A 21,121-nucleotide genomic window follows, 5' to 3' on the forward strand; every position below is an offset into this window, starting at 1 on the left:
ATATAACACACATACTATATATATATATATAATAGTATATATATATATATATATATTATTATATATATATACATATATATATATATATATATATATATATATGCATAGTTGTGTGCATGTATGCATATATGAATGTATTTGTGGACGAATATATGAATATTTGAATGGATGTATATTATGTGCATAGGTATATATGTATGAATGGATGCATCTATGCGTGATTGCATTGATGTATGTTGTAAGATTTATCTGTGTGTAGTAAAAGTGTATGTACATGATGTGACGGGGGGAGACTTAGTCCTCGTTTTTTCACTCATCTCACGTTTAAAAGCGAGCGACTAACGTTTTTCTGTTCCCAATTCACCTGGCAGGTAGATCTTTATCCGACTCATGTCAAATAATCATAATAGTAGGGGAGCGAGAAATGGTGCTTCTAAAGGCGATCGCCAAACTATAAATCGTGAGTATTCATGATCTTTATTCTTTTTAGTTCGCACACTTCACATTCATGAGTGTCCGTTGTGACAATGCTAACTGCTACGCAATCACGTGTAAGTCTATTGTTGTTTTTGTATATGTTCCACTATAGTTTACCGCTACGCTATGCTATTTATTTTGTGCATTGTATCCGTTCGGTCTATCACTGCTTGTTGTTGTCTAATCTGCTTTGGCTGATTTACAGATTGAGATTATTGCTGGTTGGTTGGTTGTGTTTGGGCGTAGACTTTGCTGTTTCATATTCAATTACAGCTGCATCCAAGTTCTTAATCACAACTAGCCGTGTTACGCGATGATTCAGTGATGTCGCATGGTTGTCCATCTCGTAGTATCAAATGCTCAATCACTCTCAATCAACTGCTGCATGATGTGTCGATGCCCGCCTGTGTTATGTGATATGACCTCCAAATGTTTATCTCATGGCGATGTTTCTTCATATTACAGAGGGCAGCAGAGGAGCAGACAACGCTCAGGGGACTGACAAGAATATGGTTTGTTTTGCAATAAGAGATAGTGAGATTTGTGTATATGTGCTGTATGTGTTTGGTATTTTCCGGCGTATGTGGCAATCGGAAGACACCATGGATCTCATATTGTCACTACATGTTTGATGAGATTGCTGGCAAAGTTCAAAGAACTTTGTACAAAATTAAAACAGCTGCTTGTGAGAGCTCGCGCCCTGCGTATATCAGTGTGCGTGTATGTACGAGCGTGTGTACTTAAAAGTTTGATTGTTACTCTGTCCCAATAGTTGTCACCTCTGTGTGATATGGCCAGTCCTAAAAAAGCACGATCTATATTTGTCGGAGACTGTCGTGGTAGTGCTGCTAAGAAACACATGCACACCAGTGCATTCAGACTTCTCAGTATTCACCTCAGACCAAGCAGTCACTCACATGCATTCATAAATCTAATCACACCTACATATCTAACCCAACAGCCACGTCAAGGAGGTCCTCAGGGGCAGCAGCAGCAGCAAGCGCCCCCACCATTCAACCCCAACCAATCAGGCGCACCCCCACCCCAGCAGCACCAGCCACGTGGTCCCAGACCCAACATGCCGAAAGGAACCAATGGTGGCAACGGCATGCTTCCGCAGCAACAGGGTGGTGGGAGAGGCCAGTTCCACCATCAGATGCCGTACAATATCAGACCGAATTTCGGGTTTGTGCCGCCACCCCAGTTCGGGGCGTTTCAGCAATACACTCAACCGTACTACGCGCCTAGTGGCACTCAGGTGTGTTCGTTTCGTTTATGCAAGCTGAAGTCGGGGTGTGGGTTCGCGCGGGCGGTTGCTCATGTCTGACTGACTACTACTTTGCTTTTCATATTGATTGTGTATGACGGGTGTGGGGCTAGCTTGTGGCCTTTGGAGTGTGTTGACCGCGTGTTTCGTTTTATCTCTGAAGGAAGGCTGTTCTGGGTGTTGAAAATTTTGCAGCATCACGTAAGATTGCACATAAGTACTTGCGCGCACTTCACGGACACCCTTCCGCTACGTTTTCAATCGGACCATACACAGAACTTGTAACACGGTTGTACCACGAAACGCAAACCTGCACTGTGTAGCACACATACACGCACTCTACGCAGTCTCCTCCACTCACAATCAAACCGTTCCCTACGCACGTATACCAACACAGTACTACAGCGGTATACAAGGCGGAGGTGTGCCCAGCGGGGCCTTGGGAGGTGCGCCAACCACACAGACACAACCACCACGTGTGCGCAAGTCGTGTGCATTGCAGATCATAGACCCGAACTCTGGCAAAGAGGTGCAGGTGAAGAAGGCTGAGGCAAAGGCCGCTGAGGAGAAGGCAAAGTCGGCTGACGCTAAGGCGGGAAAAGTGAGCGACGATAAGGCGGCAGAAGCCGAGAAAAAGGCACAAGAAGAGAAGGAAAGGGCTGCAAAAGCTGAAGAAGAGAGGATAGCCAAGGAGAAGGCAGAGGCAGAGAGGTTGGCGCAGGAGGAAAAAGACAAGGCCGAGAAAGAAAAGAAGGCCGAGGAGGCTCGTATGGCGGAGGAGAAGAGGGTCGAGGAAGAGCGTGTGAAGAAGGAAAAGGAGGAGGCCGAGAGAAAAGCCAAGGAAGAGGCTGAGAGAAAAGCCAAGGAAGAAGCGGAGAAGAAGGCTAAGGAAGAGGCTGAAAAGAAGGCCAAGGAGGAGGCTGAAAAGAAGGCCAAGGAGGAGGCTGAAAAGAAGGCCAAGGAGGAGGCTGAAAAGAAGGCCAAGGAGGAGGCTGAGAAAAAGGTCCAGGAAGAGAAGGAAAAGGTCGAGAAAGAGGCGGCTGAGAAGAAGGCCCAGGAAGAGAAGGCTAAAGCCGAGGAAGCCAAGAAAGCGGAAGAGAAGAGTCTGAAGGAGGCAGCAGCTAAGGCTGGGGTTCCGGTGGATGCTGAGGGCAAAGATGGCGAGGAGAAGAAGAATATGGGCGCAGCGATGAAGGCCTTGGATGGCGAGCTCACAGCCATTGAGAAGGGCGAACCCACGGTGGTAAAGCCTGTGTACCCTGAGGGTACGTGGTCCCCCAGTGACAAGACAGGCAAGAAGTGCTACGAGATGGAGTTCCTGAAGATGTTCAAGTCACTGATTGTCAAGGCGCCGAGGGATATGATCATGCACCCCGAGGTGGCTGTCGATGTAGTGCCGCAACCGCTGGGAGGGCGTGCGGGAGGTCAACGCATGAACCGTATGCAGAGTGGCGGAGGCGACAGAAACCACCAGTTCAGCACACCCAGGAACTATACGGCCGGGGGTGGCCAAGGTGGTCAGGGACAGAGGCAACACTCTCAGGGTAGGCGTGGGGGCGGTGGTAACAGAGGTTACAACCAGAGGAATAACCAACAGAACCAACCGCCACCCACCACGTTTATTAACAGAGAGGGCAAAGTAGAGGCTCTGGCGCCGTACGTGCCGCTACCGAAGAGTAGCGAGAATGCCTGGAAGCCAAAGGCGGCGATAAATACGGATGCCATCGAGGACGAGGTAAAGAAGGAGGTGATGGAGATAGAGTTGATGGTACGTAACGGTAAGGCCTTGCTGAACAAGCTTACTGTGGAGAAGTACGACAAAATCGGAAAGCAACTGTTGTCTCTCCCTATTACGTCCGAGGCCCGGTTAAAGGCGGTCATTGACCTGCTATTTGACAAGGCTTTGGATGAACCAGGGTTTTCTGGGCTGTATGCGCGCCTTTGTAAGGATTTGAGCAACCAGAAGTACAACTTCAAGGGCGAGGGTGAGGCCAAGACGAGTAATGTCAACTCGTTTAGACGTACTTTGTTGAACAGATGCCAAACTGAGTTCGAGCGTGAGCAGGTGTTTGCGTCTCAGGAGGGTGTGGCTGCTGAGGAGATGGACGAGAAGGTTGTCAGAGCGAAACTCAGGCAAGTGGGTAACATCAAGTTCATCGGAGAGTTGTTTAAGCTGTCCATCTTGAATGAGAAGGTAATCCATTCGTGTATATACGACCTGTTGAAGGGCAAGGGCAAGCAGAAGCTACCGGAGGAAGAGGACCTGGTGTGTCTCAGCAATCTGATGGAGACTGTGGGTAAGATGCTCGATGTGCCCAACGCGGCGAAGATGATGGATACGTACTTTGATCGTATCCGCGAGTTGTCCGAGGAGAAGACCCTGTCATCACGTGTGCGGTGCATTCTTATGGATATCATTGATTTACGAAGGATGAAGTGGGTCCCCCGAAAGGGCGATGCCGGTCCCAAGAAGATCGAGGACATCCACAGGGAGGCGGCCAAAGAAGCCAAGAAAATAGAGCAGAGACACGCTGGGGGAGGCAGACACGACAGCCACAACAGGGATAACAACAGCAGGGGCACGCGGAGCAATAACCAGTACGGTGGCAGGCAACAGAATAATTACGGAAACAACAACAGCAACAACAACAATAACCAGTCCAACGATGGGTGGAACACTGTACAGGCGAGGCAACCGAGCACGAGGGCGGATGCCGGTGCGCTGCGATCGCTACAGAGTCGAGCGCCGTCACAGGGTGACCGTGGTGCTGGGGTTGTGCTGGGCCCGGGAGGTAATAGTAATGCTGGTAGAGGCTTCGGCCATTTAGGTATGTTCATGCATGTGATGCAATTATTATTTAGTGGATATGAACGTATTTGTATGTGAACGCGTAGAGCGGATAGTTATTCTTTGATTCTTCGGTCCAATGTCGTAGTGAGGTACAGTTTTAGATCACAGTACTCCCTGCTTGTTTTGTCCTCAACGAACTCGTCATAGACAATTGGTCCACCTTATAGATAATAGAGGAAAAAATGGATGTGCTCAGAAGGCACGTATGCTTGTTTAATACTCTGAAATACGAAAGCTTCGTTCTCTTAAGATGGCGAAGGCGGAGGTTTCAGGCCAACTTGACCTCTACTAATACAACTGAACCTTAACCTTTTAGATAGTGGAGGTGTTAGATTAGGTCCCGGTGGGGGCAGTGGTAGTGGTGCCGCAGGTGCGGGCAGGAGGGGCAATGCCTTCTCCATGCTCAACGATCACGGTAGTTCTGAAGAGAAGGCGCCCAAGCTCAGGGGTCCATTGCAACTTAAGCCGAAACAGGTGTGTATGGGTGTGCATCTGAGGATAGATATAATGTGTTTACGTTTGACAATTCTCAATGCATTCTTATGCATCGAAGAATGTGCACGCATATATTGAATTGCGGGTACCCGAGGCTGTTGCTATGCCGTTTGTTATGCGTGCGCTGAAGAATTGAACGTGAGCGAGAAAAATCGCCCCCTTTTGAGATCAGATAGCCAGCTGCTCCAAAATAGAATTGAATTCGAGTGTGCAAGTTCTAACTGGGAAAAATCGAATAGTTTACGTTTCGGCTGACCCTATGATGCATTGTGCGCGCTAATTCTATTTATATATCGACGAAATCTCTCTCTATTCCTGATAGTCAGTTCTAAAGTTGCATTCGCAGGCATCAATTCACACATACTTTTGTTCTTACAAGGCATGTATTGTACATGAGCATAACATAGACGCTGATGCTTGTATTTATGTGAGCCTTAGCTTTCCCTCTCAATTATCCCGTTGCTAATATTCTATGGTGTTTCGCCATGTCACCTACCGTTTTTAGAATAACGAAGCACCGGCTGTGCCCAAGCCTGAAGAGGTCAAGCTGTCACCAGAGGATTTCAAAAAAAAGTTCCTGGCCATCCTTAACCAGGCTATAGTGTCTGGTGAAGTAGAGGACATGCTTACCACACTCAAGGAACTCGGCAACGCACAACACGCACCTCTTATGACGGATGTAGTACTGAACCAGGCCATAGAAGCGAAGACGGCCAAGCGCGATAAAATTTCAAAATTGTATATTTCTATTAGCGAGGCGAAGCTTCACACAGGCTCAGATATCGCCAAGGGATTGAACGAATTGGTAGGTGTTTCAGCACGGAAGAACAAATGCGAACTGCTCGATGTTTGAATTGCCTCTTAAGACCAGAGTTACTACGCCCCCCCCACTAATGACATTGTTTCTCTTTGCTCGCTTGCAGATGCCGGCTTTAGATGACATCACATGCGACGCCCCCAAGGCGCCCGAATACATCGCAGATGTGGTGGGTTCCGCGCTATTCTCAGGACTGGTCAAGCTGGAACAATTAGTTAAAGAAGTGCCCGCCTTAGAGGAAGTACGAGGAGAACTTATGAGCGACGCTCCCGCTAAAACCATTGCTGCTCTGGTTAAATATGTGCAGAAGACCGAGAACGAGGAGAAAGCCAAGGCCGTATGGACTGAAAGTGGCCTGAAATGGTCGGAGATCTTACCCGAGGGTGATGACGAGGCGAGGTTCTTAAAAAGTCAGGTAAGCGGGCGGTGTTTGTAGTGGTGTTAAGACTACATGGGTTTTTTTTTAGTACTGTGGACGTATGATGGGATTTGGAAAATTGGGGTATACCACTGAATTATTACCATTTTTTTGTGACAGACATACCGGAGTGTATATTGAAGTGATCCACGAATTGAACATACTCTAAATGATATATTATATTTCCTTTCCTTCCCTACAGAAATTGGAATTCTTAAATTGATGCAGCTGAACGTCGTTTCCAAATTAATAAACGATTCAGCACTAAACCATAGGCCAGCGCTGTTCGGTTATTCGTTCGCGAAGCACTGAAGACCTTCGTGAATCTTTATCTTAACTTTCCCTTTAGTAATTACTTTCCATTTTTGATTGTGTACAATTTGAATGTCAGTGAACCGATATTGCATTGTTGTGATGTCGGTATTGAATTGTTGGGATGTGGTTCAAAATTGAATGACAGTGATTGTTGTGATATGGTAGAAGTTTTAATATGTCGGTGCTTGGTTATTGGAGTCCGCTCCGACGAAGGGTCAATTCGAATGTGTGTGTTTAGTACAATATAGAAGATCTGAAAAATACTGTAGCAATATGACCCACTTCTTAGTGCCTCGCAGTTGAGGTTAATCGTTGCATATAAACATACATAAACTACCGCGGAAGGAATACGCAGGGACATTCTTTTAACTTGAATATCTCACAGGTTGAATTCGTGTTATGAGGTGCGGTACCCCTGTCTACACATTGCTTTGTACTATTATATCAGTGTTTATGCACACTCCTCTGGAGATCTAGAGGCCCTATTTGATACGCCGGCTACTATGTGGTATGGACGGTGGGGATCGATCATTCTCGTATATAGAGATGATTGTGAGGGTACTTCTCTGAACCCATTTCCACTACAAACAAGGTTTTTGATGCGAGTTGCAAAGTCAGCCTAATCCATATCTCAGATAGTCGCAGCACATGGCGCAGGTGCATGCGTCCTATCTTCTGTCACGCCCAACAGTCTCATTGGCGACGATATCTCGATATTGCCGACTGTGTGGATGGGGTCCACAAGGACGTATACTACAGTGGTCAATTGCGGAACAATTGTTGTTTGCTGGGACAGTGGAGACCAGTATTTTGACGATGTTCACTGGTTTGCAGTCGTTATACTACACATTGGATGCGCACGGATCTACGCGGACCCCTGGGATAACAATCCAACCAGGGTGTCGATAGCCGTGGCCTGGGTGTGCATGAGCGCTCGCATCTTGGCGGTGGCCTCTGTCTGAGTCAGGGGCGGTTGGCTCGGCCCTGTTTGTGCGGAGTAGAGAACCATCTCACTCAGACTTAGCAGCTCAAGCTGACGCTCTGAGATTGCCTGGGCTAGGCTTGCTTCAACCCCTGAACCCGAGCCTGTAAACGCCGATCCCTTTCTGTAGCATGGAGAGTAAGGCAAATGTGTACGAAAGTCAGCATTTTTCGAGGGTGGGTAGTTAGGTGAACGAGTTGAAGCAATTGATAGTGGTGGATGATTCGGATAAGTGGCGATGGGGAAATTCTAGCTATGACAGATAGCGATGCAAATACGTACGGTTATAACTGACTTCGTATATATATATATATGGCGTTACAAGTATAATCTTCTCCGAGTTCTGTGATCACGCCTGTATTATCCAGGATGTCTCCTCCATGAGAGAAACCTACATATTAACGTCAGAAGGGTTGCTTACAAATTTTCAACGCCTGAAATATCATCATCGTATACGCATGTCGGGGCCTACTAGTCGGTTCTACCGACAATTGCAGCGAGCAAGACAGCGGATCCGACCAGTATATGAAGCGATAAAATCCAAGCTAGACGAATGGTCAGACAACGATGCAGCCGCACGTGGGAGGGCAAATAGTAAAGCCACTGTGACCAAAACAATTGTGGATGTAAATCTGTGTGGAGAACCTAGATCGAAGACTGAGTTGTGTCTTGGAGGGTGTCATATGTATGCGTACTGTGCGCCATCTTGAATGCTGCTCATGCGTATACGTATACGGCCACGTCGTCCGACCGGCTACTACTAGCAGCTGTATACTGAACTTGCGGTGTATGTATGGCGAGTCGTCAAGCGCACACTCACCCACAACTGCCAGCTTATACACGTGTGCATAGAACCAGGAGCAAGAACAACAGCACACACACACACACTATAACATTACTGGTGCGCGGACACGATCGATACAGAATGTCCACCGCAGTGGGGTGTCCACACTCACCTTGCTATGCTTGTTTCCCACACTCACCTTGCTATGTTTGTTTCGCCGGGTGGCTGTGCATAGCTGCGTACACGTGTGCGCACACTACTGTGCGCCCCTGATCCACTCCGCAGGTCCTCGTCTGTCCGCCTACGATGTTTCAAAATAAGTGACTCATCCTCGCACGCACTCTCTATCACCGCGCGTGTGTGCGAGTACGTCTTGTACTGCACATCTCTCTCACGCCGCAATACACTTGGGTTGGGCGAGACAGTCGTGGGCAGACACTCGAAGAACGAACGCGCACGGGTGACCTTACCTACCACATCGGGCGAGTGCTTGAGCTTGTCCGCAATGCTACTGCTGGTGCTCGACCGACTGTTGTTGGTCAGGGACGCACGCAGACTGTTCCCGGAGGTCCGACTGTGGATGTTGTTCAACGCGCTGGCGCTGCTGAGGCTGATGGTACGGCTGCCGGTGATAGACACGTCTCGTGAGCGAGATGCGCTGTCCAGTGTATTATCACTGCCTCTGCTATCCTTGCGTGCCATGAGGCTCTCACTTCCGAACGAGAATGCTTTTCCCACGGGCGCATGGGGCATGTCATCGAGCGTGTTATGCATGCCCCTGCCCACGTCACAAACCAGCCGGTTGTCTGTACTGTGTGTGTTGGCCTTGTGTAGGCTATCTGATACTTTCCCGTGCTCGTTATCTGGTACGTAGCTGTCTAGCACATCTCTGTGGATCACACGCGGCGTGACGGGCGTCGGGGCAACAGACTCGCGACACTCCGTCTCTGCCATCCCCTGCGCACAGTCTGAGACCACACGTCTGCTTTCCGAGCCACTCTCGTCGTAAGCTCCGGCGTTGACTGTATTCCGGCGCATCTCGCGGTCATCCCCATGCACTCCAGTGCCTGTCCCACGTGTGGGCTGGCCTGCATTGGTCCATATGCCCCGTGCCTCTGAGTTGGTTGCGTTCAGGTCTGCATCGCCTGTCTCGCTGTCACGCACGCGGTCTAGCCCAGCCCCTTCCAACGCTCGAGCATCTTGCAAACTGTGCTCACCCGGTTGTTCCCCACACTGATCTTCGTATGTTTGTTGGGCCTGCTCATAGCCATGGCCCTCGCGCCTTTCAGCATCGGCTGCATCAGCTGAATCGGCATCGCTCGCCTCGTCCCCTGACAGACAGATCGGATCCACAAGCACAGACCGGACACTTTCCCGCCGCACCGACGGCGGGGACATCGACAAACTCATACGCGATGCCTTCCCCTGGGAAGACACGGTCTCGGTAGACGCACTGCTATCTGTACTTGGCAGTGCGATGAAGCGTGTGTCTAACGCGTGATGTGCGCGGTCTCTGTCAGCCGAATTTGCATTGGCACTCGCGTGTACTGGCTCCCAGGGGCTGGCGTTGGGGGTGGGGGTGTGGGTAGGGCGGCCGCTGTCGTCTACAAGTACCATCCGCTCGTATTGGAGCGGGTTGACACGCCAGCTCAGAGTGTCCGCAGCCTCAGCACTCCCACACTCCTGCTCACAAGTACTCACACTGCTCTCGGAACTCCGCCGCCGACCGACCCCACCGGCAGGCCCCACAGAGTACCTCGAAGCAGTCCACGCAGCTGCATACTCGCCTTCGTTCATTCGGCTGTACATACTCTTAGCCCTGCTCTTCAGTCTGTCCATACCTTGCATTTGCGGCTCGTCCAACACAGTCCCTTCTATTCTCCGGTGATCCACAGGCGCCTTGTCTGGACTTCTGGCTTGTGCACACACGCGACTCGAGTTGCCGCGTCGGTGTTTGGGATCAGCGACAGCGTGCAAGCAATTGCTCAAAGGATATCTAGGGCCACTGCTGGGCGCTTGAACGCGCGTGTTGGTCTCGCGGCGAGTGTGCATATTTCGCGCGCTATTTGCGTGCGACGCCGGATGTAGATTACCAGTCGGTGGGGAATAGACCCGCGTGTGGGTTTGCGCGTCTGATCTTTTGCGCCGGGCGGGAGTGTACACGGGATTGTCGAAGAATGCCTCGTCAGCGTACCCGCTCTGCTTCTCGAGTTGGCCCGGACACAGTGATGCGATGCTATTGCGCACCAGACGCCGGCCACTGGGGAACTCAGAGTGTACGCGCGTCGTAGGAGTGGGCGAGTGTGTCTGGGTGGTTGATAGTGTGCTCTTTGGCGCAGCCGAGTCAACATTCAGCTGGAGGGTGCTAACGCTCAGGGGATGGGCTGTGTCCGTTGCTTGGCTGGTGGCAAAGTGCACGGTCGCAGACATCTGCACACTCACAGTGGCCGTCAGGGCCACCTTGTTCGTCTCCTGGTCGGCATATCTCACCTTCACACTCTTCTTCCTATTGAGCAGTCGCTTGGTCGCTCTCCGGCCCAACGCATTCATATTCGTGTTTGTTCCAGCCGTCACGCTCCCCCTTCCTTTGAACTGCAATGCGTCTTTATCTTCACTCAGAGCGCTGTGCGCATTCGCCAGCGCGAGTGTGTCTGCCAGTGCGCGTGTTTGCGTACGCGTCTGCAGCTCCAGGTTGTCTATCGCGTCTGAGCTAACACTGAGTCTCTGTTTCCCATTTACACCAAATCCCGACACCTTATTCCCTTGTTGTCTGTGTGCTGCCTGACAGCCTTCTTGCACTTGCGTACCGGTATTCATCCCGGTATTGGGGAAAACCTTGTTCTGCTTCGACACCCGGAACACACTCTCCATCGATTTGAAGCGGCGTATAGGGGTGTCGTCTAGCACCTCTTTCTGCGGTGTGGTTGCTGGTTCGCTTGGTTGCCCATCTGGCGTGTTCTTGGTCTCAGGCTCTGTAACAGGTTGAAAGTACGGTTTCGAGGCGGTATGCGTCAGGATAGAGTGCAACGCCTGTATGATGCATAATGTGCGTTGTTGCGCTGTTTTGTGATGTTGACGGCTTAAAGATACATCAGTTATATTATATCCGAGACATAGCGTTGTCTATTAACGTACTATCTCTTTCTGGATTTTGAATCCCCTGAGTAGCCGTGCTTGCTCTATGATCTATGGATTGTCAAATGCCTAAAATTGAGAAATTGGTATCTTGCCCTCTGCCACTCAAGCGCACAATCATTTCACATCCTTTGGCCACACCGAAGGTGTGGATTATAAGTACGAACACGTCTACCTATGTACTCGAGAGTATCGATGGTTCCCTCGATCACGCAGAAGTATGCATCTATAGTCAAGTGGGCATGCATAGTATGCTCGATATGTACATGAGAAATCAATGGCTTCCTAGTAGCGCCGCAATACACGCAGGGACTAACACATATGTGCATTATATTCAGAATATCACACTCATTTATATAACTGTACAATTTCGTTGCGCACATCATACGCACGAATTGATGTGGCTAGCGACAGCTGAGACATTTGCTGTGAAGTTGTCCCAGGGACACTGTTTTTATGACCTTGCTTCTTTGACCGTCCGAAGAATGCGTGCCAACCTGGGGTAAAGGTGGTGGGTTAGTTTCAGCGTATGCGGCAATACTCTATTTGCTGTATTCAGCGGATAGAGGGTTAGCAAGCAGATATACTTCATATACTTAAAAACCCAATTCACATCGGTGTGTGCCCGATACTCTGGTATGTGGTGATGGGCGGCAAGGAGGTAGACTGATTGGAGGGAAGTTGGCAGCTACAGATACGGGTACAACCTCCCCGATGAGCGCACGCCGCAAAAGAGTCATTGAGCAAGCCACAAAAGAAGACACAAATGTGCCAAGATAAGCGGTATTTCTATACTGGCGTGTATGTCATCCCCCAATGGTTTGTATCAAGGCTCTGATGAGAGGTCTTAATTGTGCCATAGCTTTCAAATTTTTTTTTTTTGGCTTATTCAATGCAGCGAGATGCGGAGAATCATCAAGCCTGTCTTTATCCACTATTACGACATGAATGCAATGAGAGGCGGAGAGAAAACACGCCTTTCACTATCCAACCTGACGACAAAATGCAAATTGGGCTGAGTATCTTACCTCGTTTGTTGCGAGTTTTGGGCGACGCGGGCACCTCATCGGAGTACTGTGAAATCGAAAAGCAGGTCGATTTAGTACAGTTCTGATGTATGGGGCATAGGTCGCAAGTGACAAGAAAAGTGATAGTAATTTCTAACGCTAAAAACCTACTCCCTAAACCTTTAAATTTTAAATCCGAGTGGCTTCCAACGGACACGTGGTGGTATCAGAATCAGAAAAGGTGTGCCACTTCAGTAGCACATGTTTTGGATCCTATCCGATCAATGATCTGTTTCAAAAGGTACCGGTAAAGTATACATCAGCCGGCATGACATCCACAGCACACGCGACATGCGCAAACCCAGCACAGGACATTCAACGATATCGAATTCCTTTGACACTCGAGAATTTCGCAAAGTAAAAATAAATCCCGCTATCTGAGCGGCATATACTCTAAAGTACACCCCCAACACACCTCAGCGGTCTTGTCGGCTCTGTGCTTGTTGAGGTCAATGCTGCTTGGTCGTGGTGGTCGCCCCTCTCGTGTCGTTGAGGGGTTATCTGTCGTTGGGCCTATCGTACTCGCATTGGAAGTAAACGATTCGCGCTTCTTATCAATACCATTGGCCATCCGGTTGCTAGGCAACGCCGGCATGGACGTCGAATCAATGCTGCCGCACGGACGAAGCGCGAGTGTATGCCTCTCGCCGCCCGCCCGTCCGTCGTTGTCATGGCAACATGGGTCGGTTGCCAAGGAAGTAATTTTCTCCTCTGTGTCATCTGCCTGTTCGCCTACCACAGTCTGCGAAGCCTTGGGTGTGTTTGGCGATGCAGGGGCTGTGATCTTCTGCGCTGCAATGGCCTGTTTGTACATCCGGCGCAGTTGTGTAATGTGCAACTGGAACGACCACAGCTGTAAGCAATGACCAAAAAATTACATAAGAGAGTCAGTGCATCATTGAGACGTGCGTGCTTCATCTGAGAAAGAATATCTCATCTGTGTGTGATGTCTTACTCAATGGGTGTGTGTGGATCCGTCAAGGTAAGATGGGACTGCTTGCTAATTCGATTCTGTAAACCTCACGCTGGTGATAAATTGTTGATCTTTGTAGATGTGCTTTTCTATTGACTGTAGTTGAGTTAATATAACGTAGCGCGTGCGTTGGTATAGTTCAGGCGATAAGCAATAGAACACATATACACACACAACGTCTTCCTTATATTATGGTGTTGCACTATTCGAGTACTCTCTGTTTGTAAATCGACAGTGGATTGTAAAATAAAAAGGTATTGCCATCATGTTAAAGACAGGCCACTAGGATAATAATTAAAGAGTTATTAACGATAAAATACAAAAGTAATGCAATCACTTCTAGAAGTATATGCGGATGATATTTCATAAACGCAGCAACGTACACTCTTATCCTTCATTTGATTAAAAAGTAAAGGAATTTGTCAATCTCAGAGGACAATTTTGCGATGAAGAAAACGAACGCAAAGCAGAGAACGTAAGCGAGGAGTGACAGCGACCAGTGAACTCGATAGCAAATCATTCCTGTAGTACTTATGGCGCTAGAACAAACGACACTGGCGCAGACCGGCATACCGTATGATACTGTGGGGATTAAACCTCATACTTGAGTGGGCTGAGTAGACAGCCTACGTACAAAGTGCAAGTATGCGCATGCGTGGCATACGTTTTCATTAACATGTCGTATGATACTGTGGGATTGCACATGCATGGCATACGTTTTCATTGACATGTCGTATGATACTGTGGGATTGCACATGCATGGCATACGTTTTCATTGTCGTCTGTGATGGTGACAGCGGTTGGTCCAGGCGGCAGTGGCACGAGGCAATCGCGTGAGCTGCTGTCAGGTGCATCGTTCATCGTTTTGTAGCTTAAGTGGCAAATGGATAAAACGAAGTACGCGGTTTAGATACACGGGTGCTGCAAGTTCGTAGCTGAATGGATTGAATAATTGAATGGAAGAGTATGAAAGCTGAATTCAATGCATACACATTACTATCTCCTTCGCGCCTGCCAGGGTGTATCTATGTTTCATATACCTCTTACATACACATAGCTGAGTTAAAAACCAAGCAATAAGTTCACAAATTGACCGTACTATATGCAGCAGCTTGTTGTGTCCACGTTTGCCGTTTCGTTTGACATCTGCCATGGGTTAAGCCTGGTATCCTAAGGCGCACAACTGCGCACATGATATCAAACGTGGCGAGAGCTACATCTTCGAACGTGGGAGGGGTCTTGCTAGAAAAAAAATACTGCTGGAAAGTATAAGCTTTCGCTTAGCAGTGTTTACGACAAACCATGGTCATTCGCCTTTGGACTGATTATTCGATACAGCTAGGCTATGCATTGTTGAGCAGGTGATAGTCAGTCGGTAGTTTAGTAGCGGGTGATGCAGAAGCTCGATTCTTTATCTAACCAGTGCGTCCACTGATGTTTTTCACCCATGTATCTATCATTAGAAATGACAATACGCATCTATACCTTTAAAGCTTAACTCACAAATTGCAGATAATGCAGTGGGTGGGAGGAAAGTCTTCGGAATACAACCGAATAATTCAGTTCCAACTGATGTAAGTATGCCGATTCGAATCAATCTCCAGATATAAAAACGCTCGTGTTGAGATGAATACCGCAAACTTACCTCTCTGTACGTACAGTGCACTGCGTACTTGTATAGTACAAAAACTACATAAATATGCACAGAGACTGACAATCTATTGGACTGCGCATCTAACACTTAAGTACACCCACACGTGCACTACGTACTTGTATAGTACAGAACCTACATAAATATGCACAGAGACTGATAATCTATTGGACTTGCGCATCTAACACTTTAGCACACCCACACATGCACTACGTAATTTTATAGTACAAAACCTACATAAATATGCACAGAGACTGATAATCTATTGGACTTGCGCATCTGTTTTGCTTCACAACGCGGAACCTTCTGTTCAGCTGTGCTTGCATCCATGAGTGTATGCATCGCATTCACAGAATAGATGCGACTACATACATATCCAGCTTTGGTTATCTACAATATATAATATGTGTATGCGCGCAGAAAACAGCCGGCTACACAAGCAGCCAAGCCACAGCACAAGCACCATCCAGTTTGCCATAGTCACATTTGCAGCGTGCCCCACACCTTAGCGAGAGCTAGATCCTACCTTTGCAAGCGCATATGCAAACGGTCGAGCCTCTCATCGAATATGTTTAGTGCTTTGAGTATCGTATCCGGCGTGCTCCCATGGAGTGAGTCAGTGTCGAACAGTTTTGGATCGATCACCTGCAAGATGAATACGTAGCAAACGGTACAATATAATATGAGTGGTGTGTCGCTGCCCGCCTGTTCTTCAATCGCCATCTACTGGCTGATATATAATTTTTTTAAATCATTTATAAATGTAAAGGTGAATCTAGTAGCCTCGTTCGAACTATAGTTCGCCATTGGGACGAATTGGTACAATCAACTTGATGCTGCAGACGGCTCTGTAGGATACGCACGCGAGTGATACAGAGCAGAGCACGACGTTGAATAGAAAACTGCTGCGTAGAACGAGTTAAATTTGGATGAGTTGTTTGGTTTGTGCCTATGCGAAGTTGTATTCTGCTTTCGTGGGGATAAACAATGAATCGGAATCTCAATATGATGACCGAATCACGTGCCAACACCCACCTTCCACTGCTGCTCAGGCCTATGCGTGCGGTCAGCCTTCGGCTCGCATCGCAGGGACAGGTTATACGCCTCTCGCTCATCCATCAACACTGTGAATCTTGACAGCCCTTGCATATAACTGGACAGGCCCACAATGGGTCTCAAATGTGCACTGCTGGTAGCCTTCCTACCCCCTTGCTTCACCCTCGCTGTAGGGCGGCTGCTATTTGCACCTGTCTGTGCACCCAAGTCCTTCTTCTCAGACACAGGTGTACGCGTTCTGGGCTGGGCATTGACTGCTTCCCATGAAGGCTCCTTTGCCTTGTACCATATTCCATTTGACCATGCACGCACCCTGGTAGTAGGTATATTGAGCTTTGTGTCTGTCTTCGCGGCTCGAGATTTGCTGTACAATAGAAACCAGGTGCAGATATGTGTTATTTTGGAACAAACAACTTCAGTTTATTCTATGTAGCGAAGGTGATCTATACACGAGTTACCCGTATATGAGCAAATATCGTCTAACTGTTCTTGTCTGGAATCCTGCGTGAAATGGTGGGCGCGTTGACGGAAAAGATAAGATGACAGTTGTAAATCCTGTGTATCAAGGACAAGTCACATGTCTGTATACACAAACTCCACATATACGTACATACACTTGAAGAATACACGTATGTATACACAGTCACAAGTCTGCATACACATACTCCACATACACGTGCACATACCCCTCGTGGCCATATACGAGGCTGTCCCCCAGACTGTCATTGAATGCTTCGAGTGCATGGGACACCCCCTCCCGTTTGCGCGAGGGCACATCCGAGTGGGTCCGAATTGACTTGCGATGCTCACCGAGCGCAACACCCAATGCATCTGTGCTTGCAGAAGCACCGCGACTGTACGTGCTGTTTGCATGTACACCCGAATACTTGTGGTGACTGGCCCCGCTAGCGTTGCTGTCTAACAGGGTATCGTCCATAGACATGCTGAAGTCTTGCCTGGAGGGTTTATCAACCCCTCCTACGCCCGTCCCGATATCCACTCCCAATCCCATTCCGGTACACAGGCTGTCTATGCTATTGGTCCCCACGGTACACAGACTGGTGGTAGTGCTAGAGTACACACTCGTACCGTGCGTGTGCATTGCCTCGTAGATGGTACACTCCGCCTCATGTACCCCAACCTCTTCACTCTTAGATGCCCCCAAAACGTCCCCTATATCCGTGCTGTTGGCCTGGGTCAGCCGCGCTGCTTGGGCCCGTGCACGCATACGTGCTTCCTTCTCAACCACTTGCGCCCCCACGCCACTACGTTCGATGATCTCGATGGTCTGCTTGTCTCGCTCCTCCTTGTTGTCCGCCAGCGCCACATCCGCATATATCAGATCCGTCAAAAACATGCCCAAGAAAGGTATCGCTCTCGGCACCAGAGTGTCTGGGCCTGCCTTAGTACGGCTACGGCCCTTCGATGGAGGTTCAGCACACGCACTGACATCTTCGCTGTCGCCAGTTACAATACCTTTTCCGCCCCCCATCAGGCTTTCAGGTGCGTTATCTGTATCGTCGTTGGGTGTGTGTGCTACGGTGCTGCTTGCGGGTCTTTCATCGGTTGCACCTGCATCCGATACACCGAGTGAAGCTTCGTGTGTTTGTGTGTGAGTTTCTACATCTGTAGGTGGTGGTGGTGTATTCGTATCTGCGCGAGTGTGTATGTGTGTAGGTATACACAGATCAACCTCTACACTCGCAGATGCATTCATATTCACACTCAGCGGACGTGTCGGTGTCAGCACGGGTGTCATCGTCGGTGTGGGCGTGCCAGTGCCCAACCCATCGTTAACATGGCAACCACCAACACTCCCACTCTCACACCCCACACTGTCGATCGTGTTCAGATGTGTCAACGTGTGTAGCAATGAGCGTCTCTCCGTATCCTCTTCTGGGTATTCCAAATAACCCATATGACTACCTCTACTACTTCCACCTTCTCCATACCCCATATCACCGCCCCCCGTAGACCACTCCCCCGCACCCCCGGAACTCCCTCTCACGGGGCTTTTCGATACACTCTCCATGCGCGTCGTGCTTGTGCCACTGCTACTACTGCCGCGTAGCCGTCTCCTTTCTCGCTGAGAGTGCGCAGGCGTGTACGTTGGGCTGGATGCACGCCCACGTGACGGAGAATGCTTGGATATATGTGTTTGGGTGTGTGTTGGTGACCCTGAACGTGACCCGTTCGGCGAGCATGATCGCATGGGAGACGTAGGGGTGGTTGTGGTGGTTGGGCTGGCTGAGGCGGCTGGGGTGCTATTTCGCTTGTTCATGGTACTACTGTTCTTGGTACACCTTCCGGTGCAGATGGCCACATCGGCACTTATGTTACCAATACTGGGCGTGACCATGGTGGAGGGTATGGGCGCGCGCGTGTGTGTGTGTGTGCGTGTGTGTGCTTGTGATTGCGTATAGGGCTGTGATAGTGTGTGTGCGTGTGTGTCAGTCTGTGCAGATAACTTTGAGGATGAACCTTTGTTAGGCAATACATTTTCCTGGATGCTCATACCCATGCTGACACACAGGGACATAGGTGTAGTAGTCGCCACATCCGGCGCGTACGTAGGAGACGTGTTTGTATCTGTGAGCGTTTGTGTGTGCGTGATAGTCCCTGACACATGTGCGCGTGCGTTGCTGTATGCTTCGCGAAGCGCTGTAAAGTTGTTATCCTCTCCCATGAGTACACACATCTCGTCGTACTGTTTCTGCACCGTTTTGTTGATACCTGCCCACGTAGACCTAAGCCTGCGTACATACAGTACATATGCGGAAGTGAAGTGAGTTTGTGTGCAACAGAACTACATCTGTATATGTGGACGTGAGTCGATATGCTATGTATGTGTGCGTCAAACGATATAGGATACACCTATGCGTATTAGTGTATAAATGAGCCTCAGCATCTAGTTGTTGTGACATTACACCGTCATGGCGATACCTACCGATGTCATTTTTAGTCCGTGTACAGTATACTTATTGAAGCGAGATGGGGTGTGTAAGCTTTCGCTATTATGTGTTTTAGGATTTTAGGGTTTCATGGTTTAAGAGTTTAGGGTTTAGAGCTCAGATTTTGCTATTATATATGCACGTATACAAGAACAAACATAGGAAGCGCTCTATACTTTGGGAACCCTACGCAAACCCCAACGCTTCCCATCACACCAATTGCCACGTGCGGCCCCATAGCATGTACCGAACTGCAGCGTACCTGTAAATTGGGGCAGACTGCAGGGCTCCCAACACGGCCTTCACTGCATTGAAGTCATAGAGCTCTCTGCACGTCTGTGCCACTGTGACAAAGTACTCCACCTCCGCCACGCGCTGTCGGATGTCAAGCTTGGCCAAGATGGCGTGGATGGCAAACATCGTCATCTCGTTGAACTGGGCGATGAACGCGACCTGTGTCATCAATATAGTATATACGCAGGGTGTGCGCATCTATCAGCATATACGCTATACAAGGATATAGTATCCATCAGCATATACGCTATACAAGGACAGAGGATCTATCAGCATATACGCTATACAAGGATAGAGCATCTATCAGTATATACGCTATACAAGGATAGAGGATCTATCAGCATATACGATATACAAGGATATAGTATCTATCAGCATATACGCAATATAAGGACAGAGTGAACAGTACGCAAAATAGAAGTATATGGTACAGATGAAGATATGTATACATTGGGTGGTGGGGCTGAAGGCATACACATCATGAGACCACTGAGACATGGCAGGTGTTGTCTCTTAGTTTCTCTGTGCGGCAAAGAGTCATCTGCACAAGCCATCTCGAGTGTATATTTAAATGTAATACCCTATGAAAAGACCCCTGAAATCACATCACAAAACATTCCCCGTCTTCCGTTTCGTACTGTAGTCTACCGATCCCTACTCGCAGTACGCTCTCTTGGGAATCGTTGTTGTATCTGCTCACATTGCCCCTAACTATTGAAACTACGACACCGCGTATGTAGCACTGCACACACTTCACCCATCCCCTTGAACCCCCTGCTATATACGTACTTAAATACATGCATACAGTCTGCTGGCAATACGGGCCTTGTATTTGGTACAGCCCCATTTTTAACACCAGTATGGGGGCCTCGTTCTATACTCACACACATACCACATTGGGGGCAGTTTCCTTCTTATCGTCCTTGGTGAACTTGCCACCTTTCAGCTCGTCAACTTGAATGCGATTAAACCCGATAGTATCCTGCAGCACAAACTGGTGGGCTATGTCCCTGGGCGAGATGCTCCCCAGAGACACGTGCATGGCCAGTCCATAGTACTGCACATCGTATATACCTGCAATTGATACCGTATTGTATATTGTATAAGTATGCGTGTATGTACGTGTTCCTGTAAACCATAGTACTGCACATCGTATATACCTGCAATTAGTACTGTATTGCTGGTTGCATAAGAATGTATGTACGTATGTGTTGTGCGTGCGTTGGGATACCTGTGCCTAAGCCAGCGTATCTCAACTGTAGCTTGCTGCAGAAGGTTGTACGAGTATGTCCGCTTGTAGTGCTTCTAGTAGGCTTGTGCATTGCCAGTGTATAATTTTGTGCATCATTTCAGCGTGTCTAAAAACAACTTGTTGAGCTTTTATACAATATTATAAAGCCGATATGTGTAAATTTGGTCGTATGAAACTATCCACGCATGGCAGTTTGTTTAGGGTTTATGCAAGTGTGTATGGAATTCACCACAATTGTATGTATCGAGTATATACTTTACGTTCACGTATCGGAATATTCTCATATATATATAATATACAATATATATATATATATATATATGTATATATATATAT

The 21,121-nt window shown here is 48.4% G+C and overlaps 3 protein-coding genes across 3 annotated transcripts; 1 reads left to right on the forward strand and 2 right to left on the reverse strand.

Annotated features, from left to right (window-relative positions):
* Positions 1-369: 369 nt before the first annotated feature.
* Positions 370-6,633, forward strand: SARC_09590 (hypothetical protein). The gene is made up of 8 exons (XM_014296387.1): positions 370-460; positions 943-989; positions 1,439-1,735; positions 2,142-4,572; positions 4,912-5,069; positions 5,596-5,895; positions 6,014-6,322; positions 6,528-6,633. Exons 1-8 carry the CDS (start codon positions 391-393, stop codon positions 6,546-6,548), a joined length of 3,633 nt encoding a protein of 1,210 aa, XP_014151862.1. The 5' UTR covers positions 370-390; the 3' UTR covers positions 6,549-6,633.
* A 615-nt stretch (positions 6,634-7,248) lies between these two features.
* Positions 7,249-14,442, reverse strand: SARC_09591 (hypothetical protein; the record flags this gene model as incomplete). Its single annotated transcript, XM_014296388.1, has 6 exons — positions 7,249-7,746; positions 8,606-11,465; positions 11,934-12,038; positions 12,570-12,615; positions 13,024-13,461; positions 14,350-14,442. The coding sequence occupies 6 exons, from the start codon at positions 14,440-14,442 to the stop codon at positions 7,506-7,508; spliced, it is 3,783 nt and encodes a 1,260-aa protein (XP_014151863.1). The 3' UTR covers positions 7,249-7,505.
* A 221-nt stretch (positions 14,443-14,663) lies between these two features.
* SARC_09592 (hypothetical protein) lies at positions 14,664-19,041 on the reverse strand (the record flags this gene model as incomplete). The annotated part of the gene is made up of 4 exons (XM_014296389.1): positions 14,664-14,823; positions 15,759-15,877; positions 16,268-16,652; positions 16,975-19,041. Coding segments are annotated over 4 exons (2,731 nt in total), but the record flags the coding sequence as incomplete, so codon positions are not given.
* Between the last annotated feature and the right edge of the window lie 2,080 nt (positions 19,042-21,121).

The sequence above is a fragment of the Sphaeroforma arctica genome, assembly GCF_001186125.1.
Source record: "Sphaeroforma arctica JP610 unplaced genomic scaffold supercont1.994, whole genome shotgun sequence".
Lineage (NCBI taxonomy): Eukaryota > Ichthyosporea > Ichthyophonida > Sphaeroforma > Sphaeroforma arctica.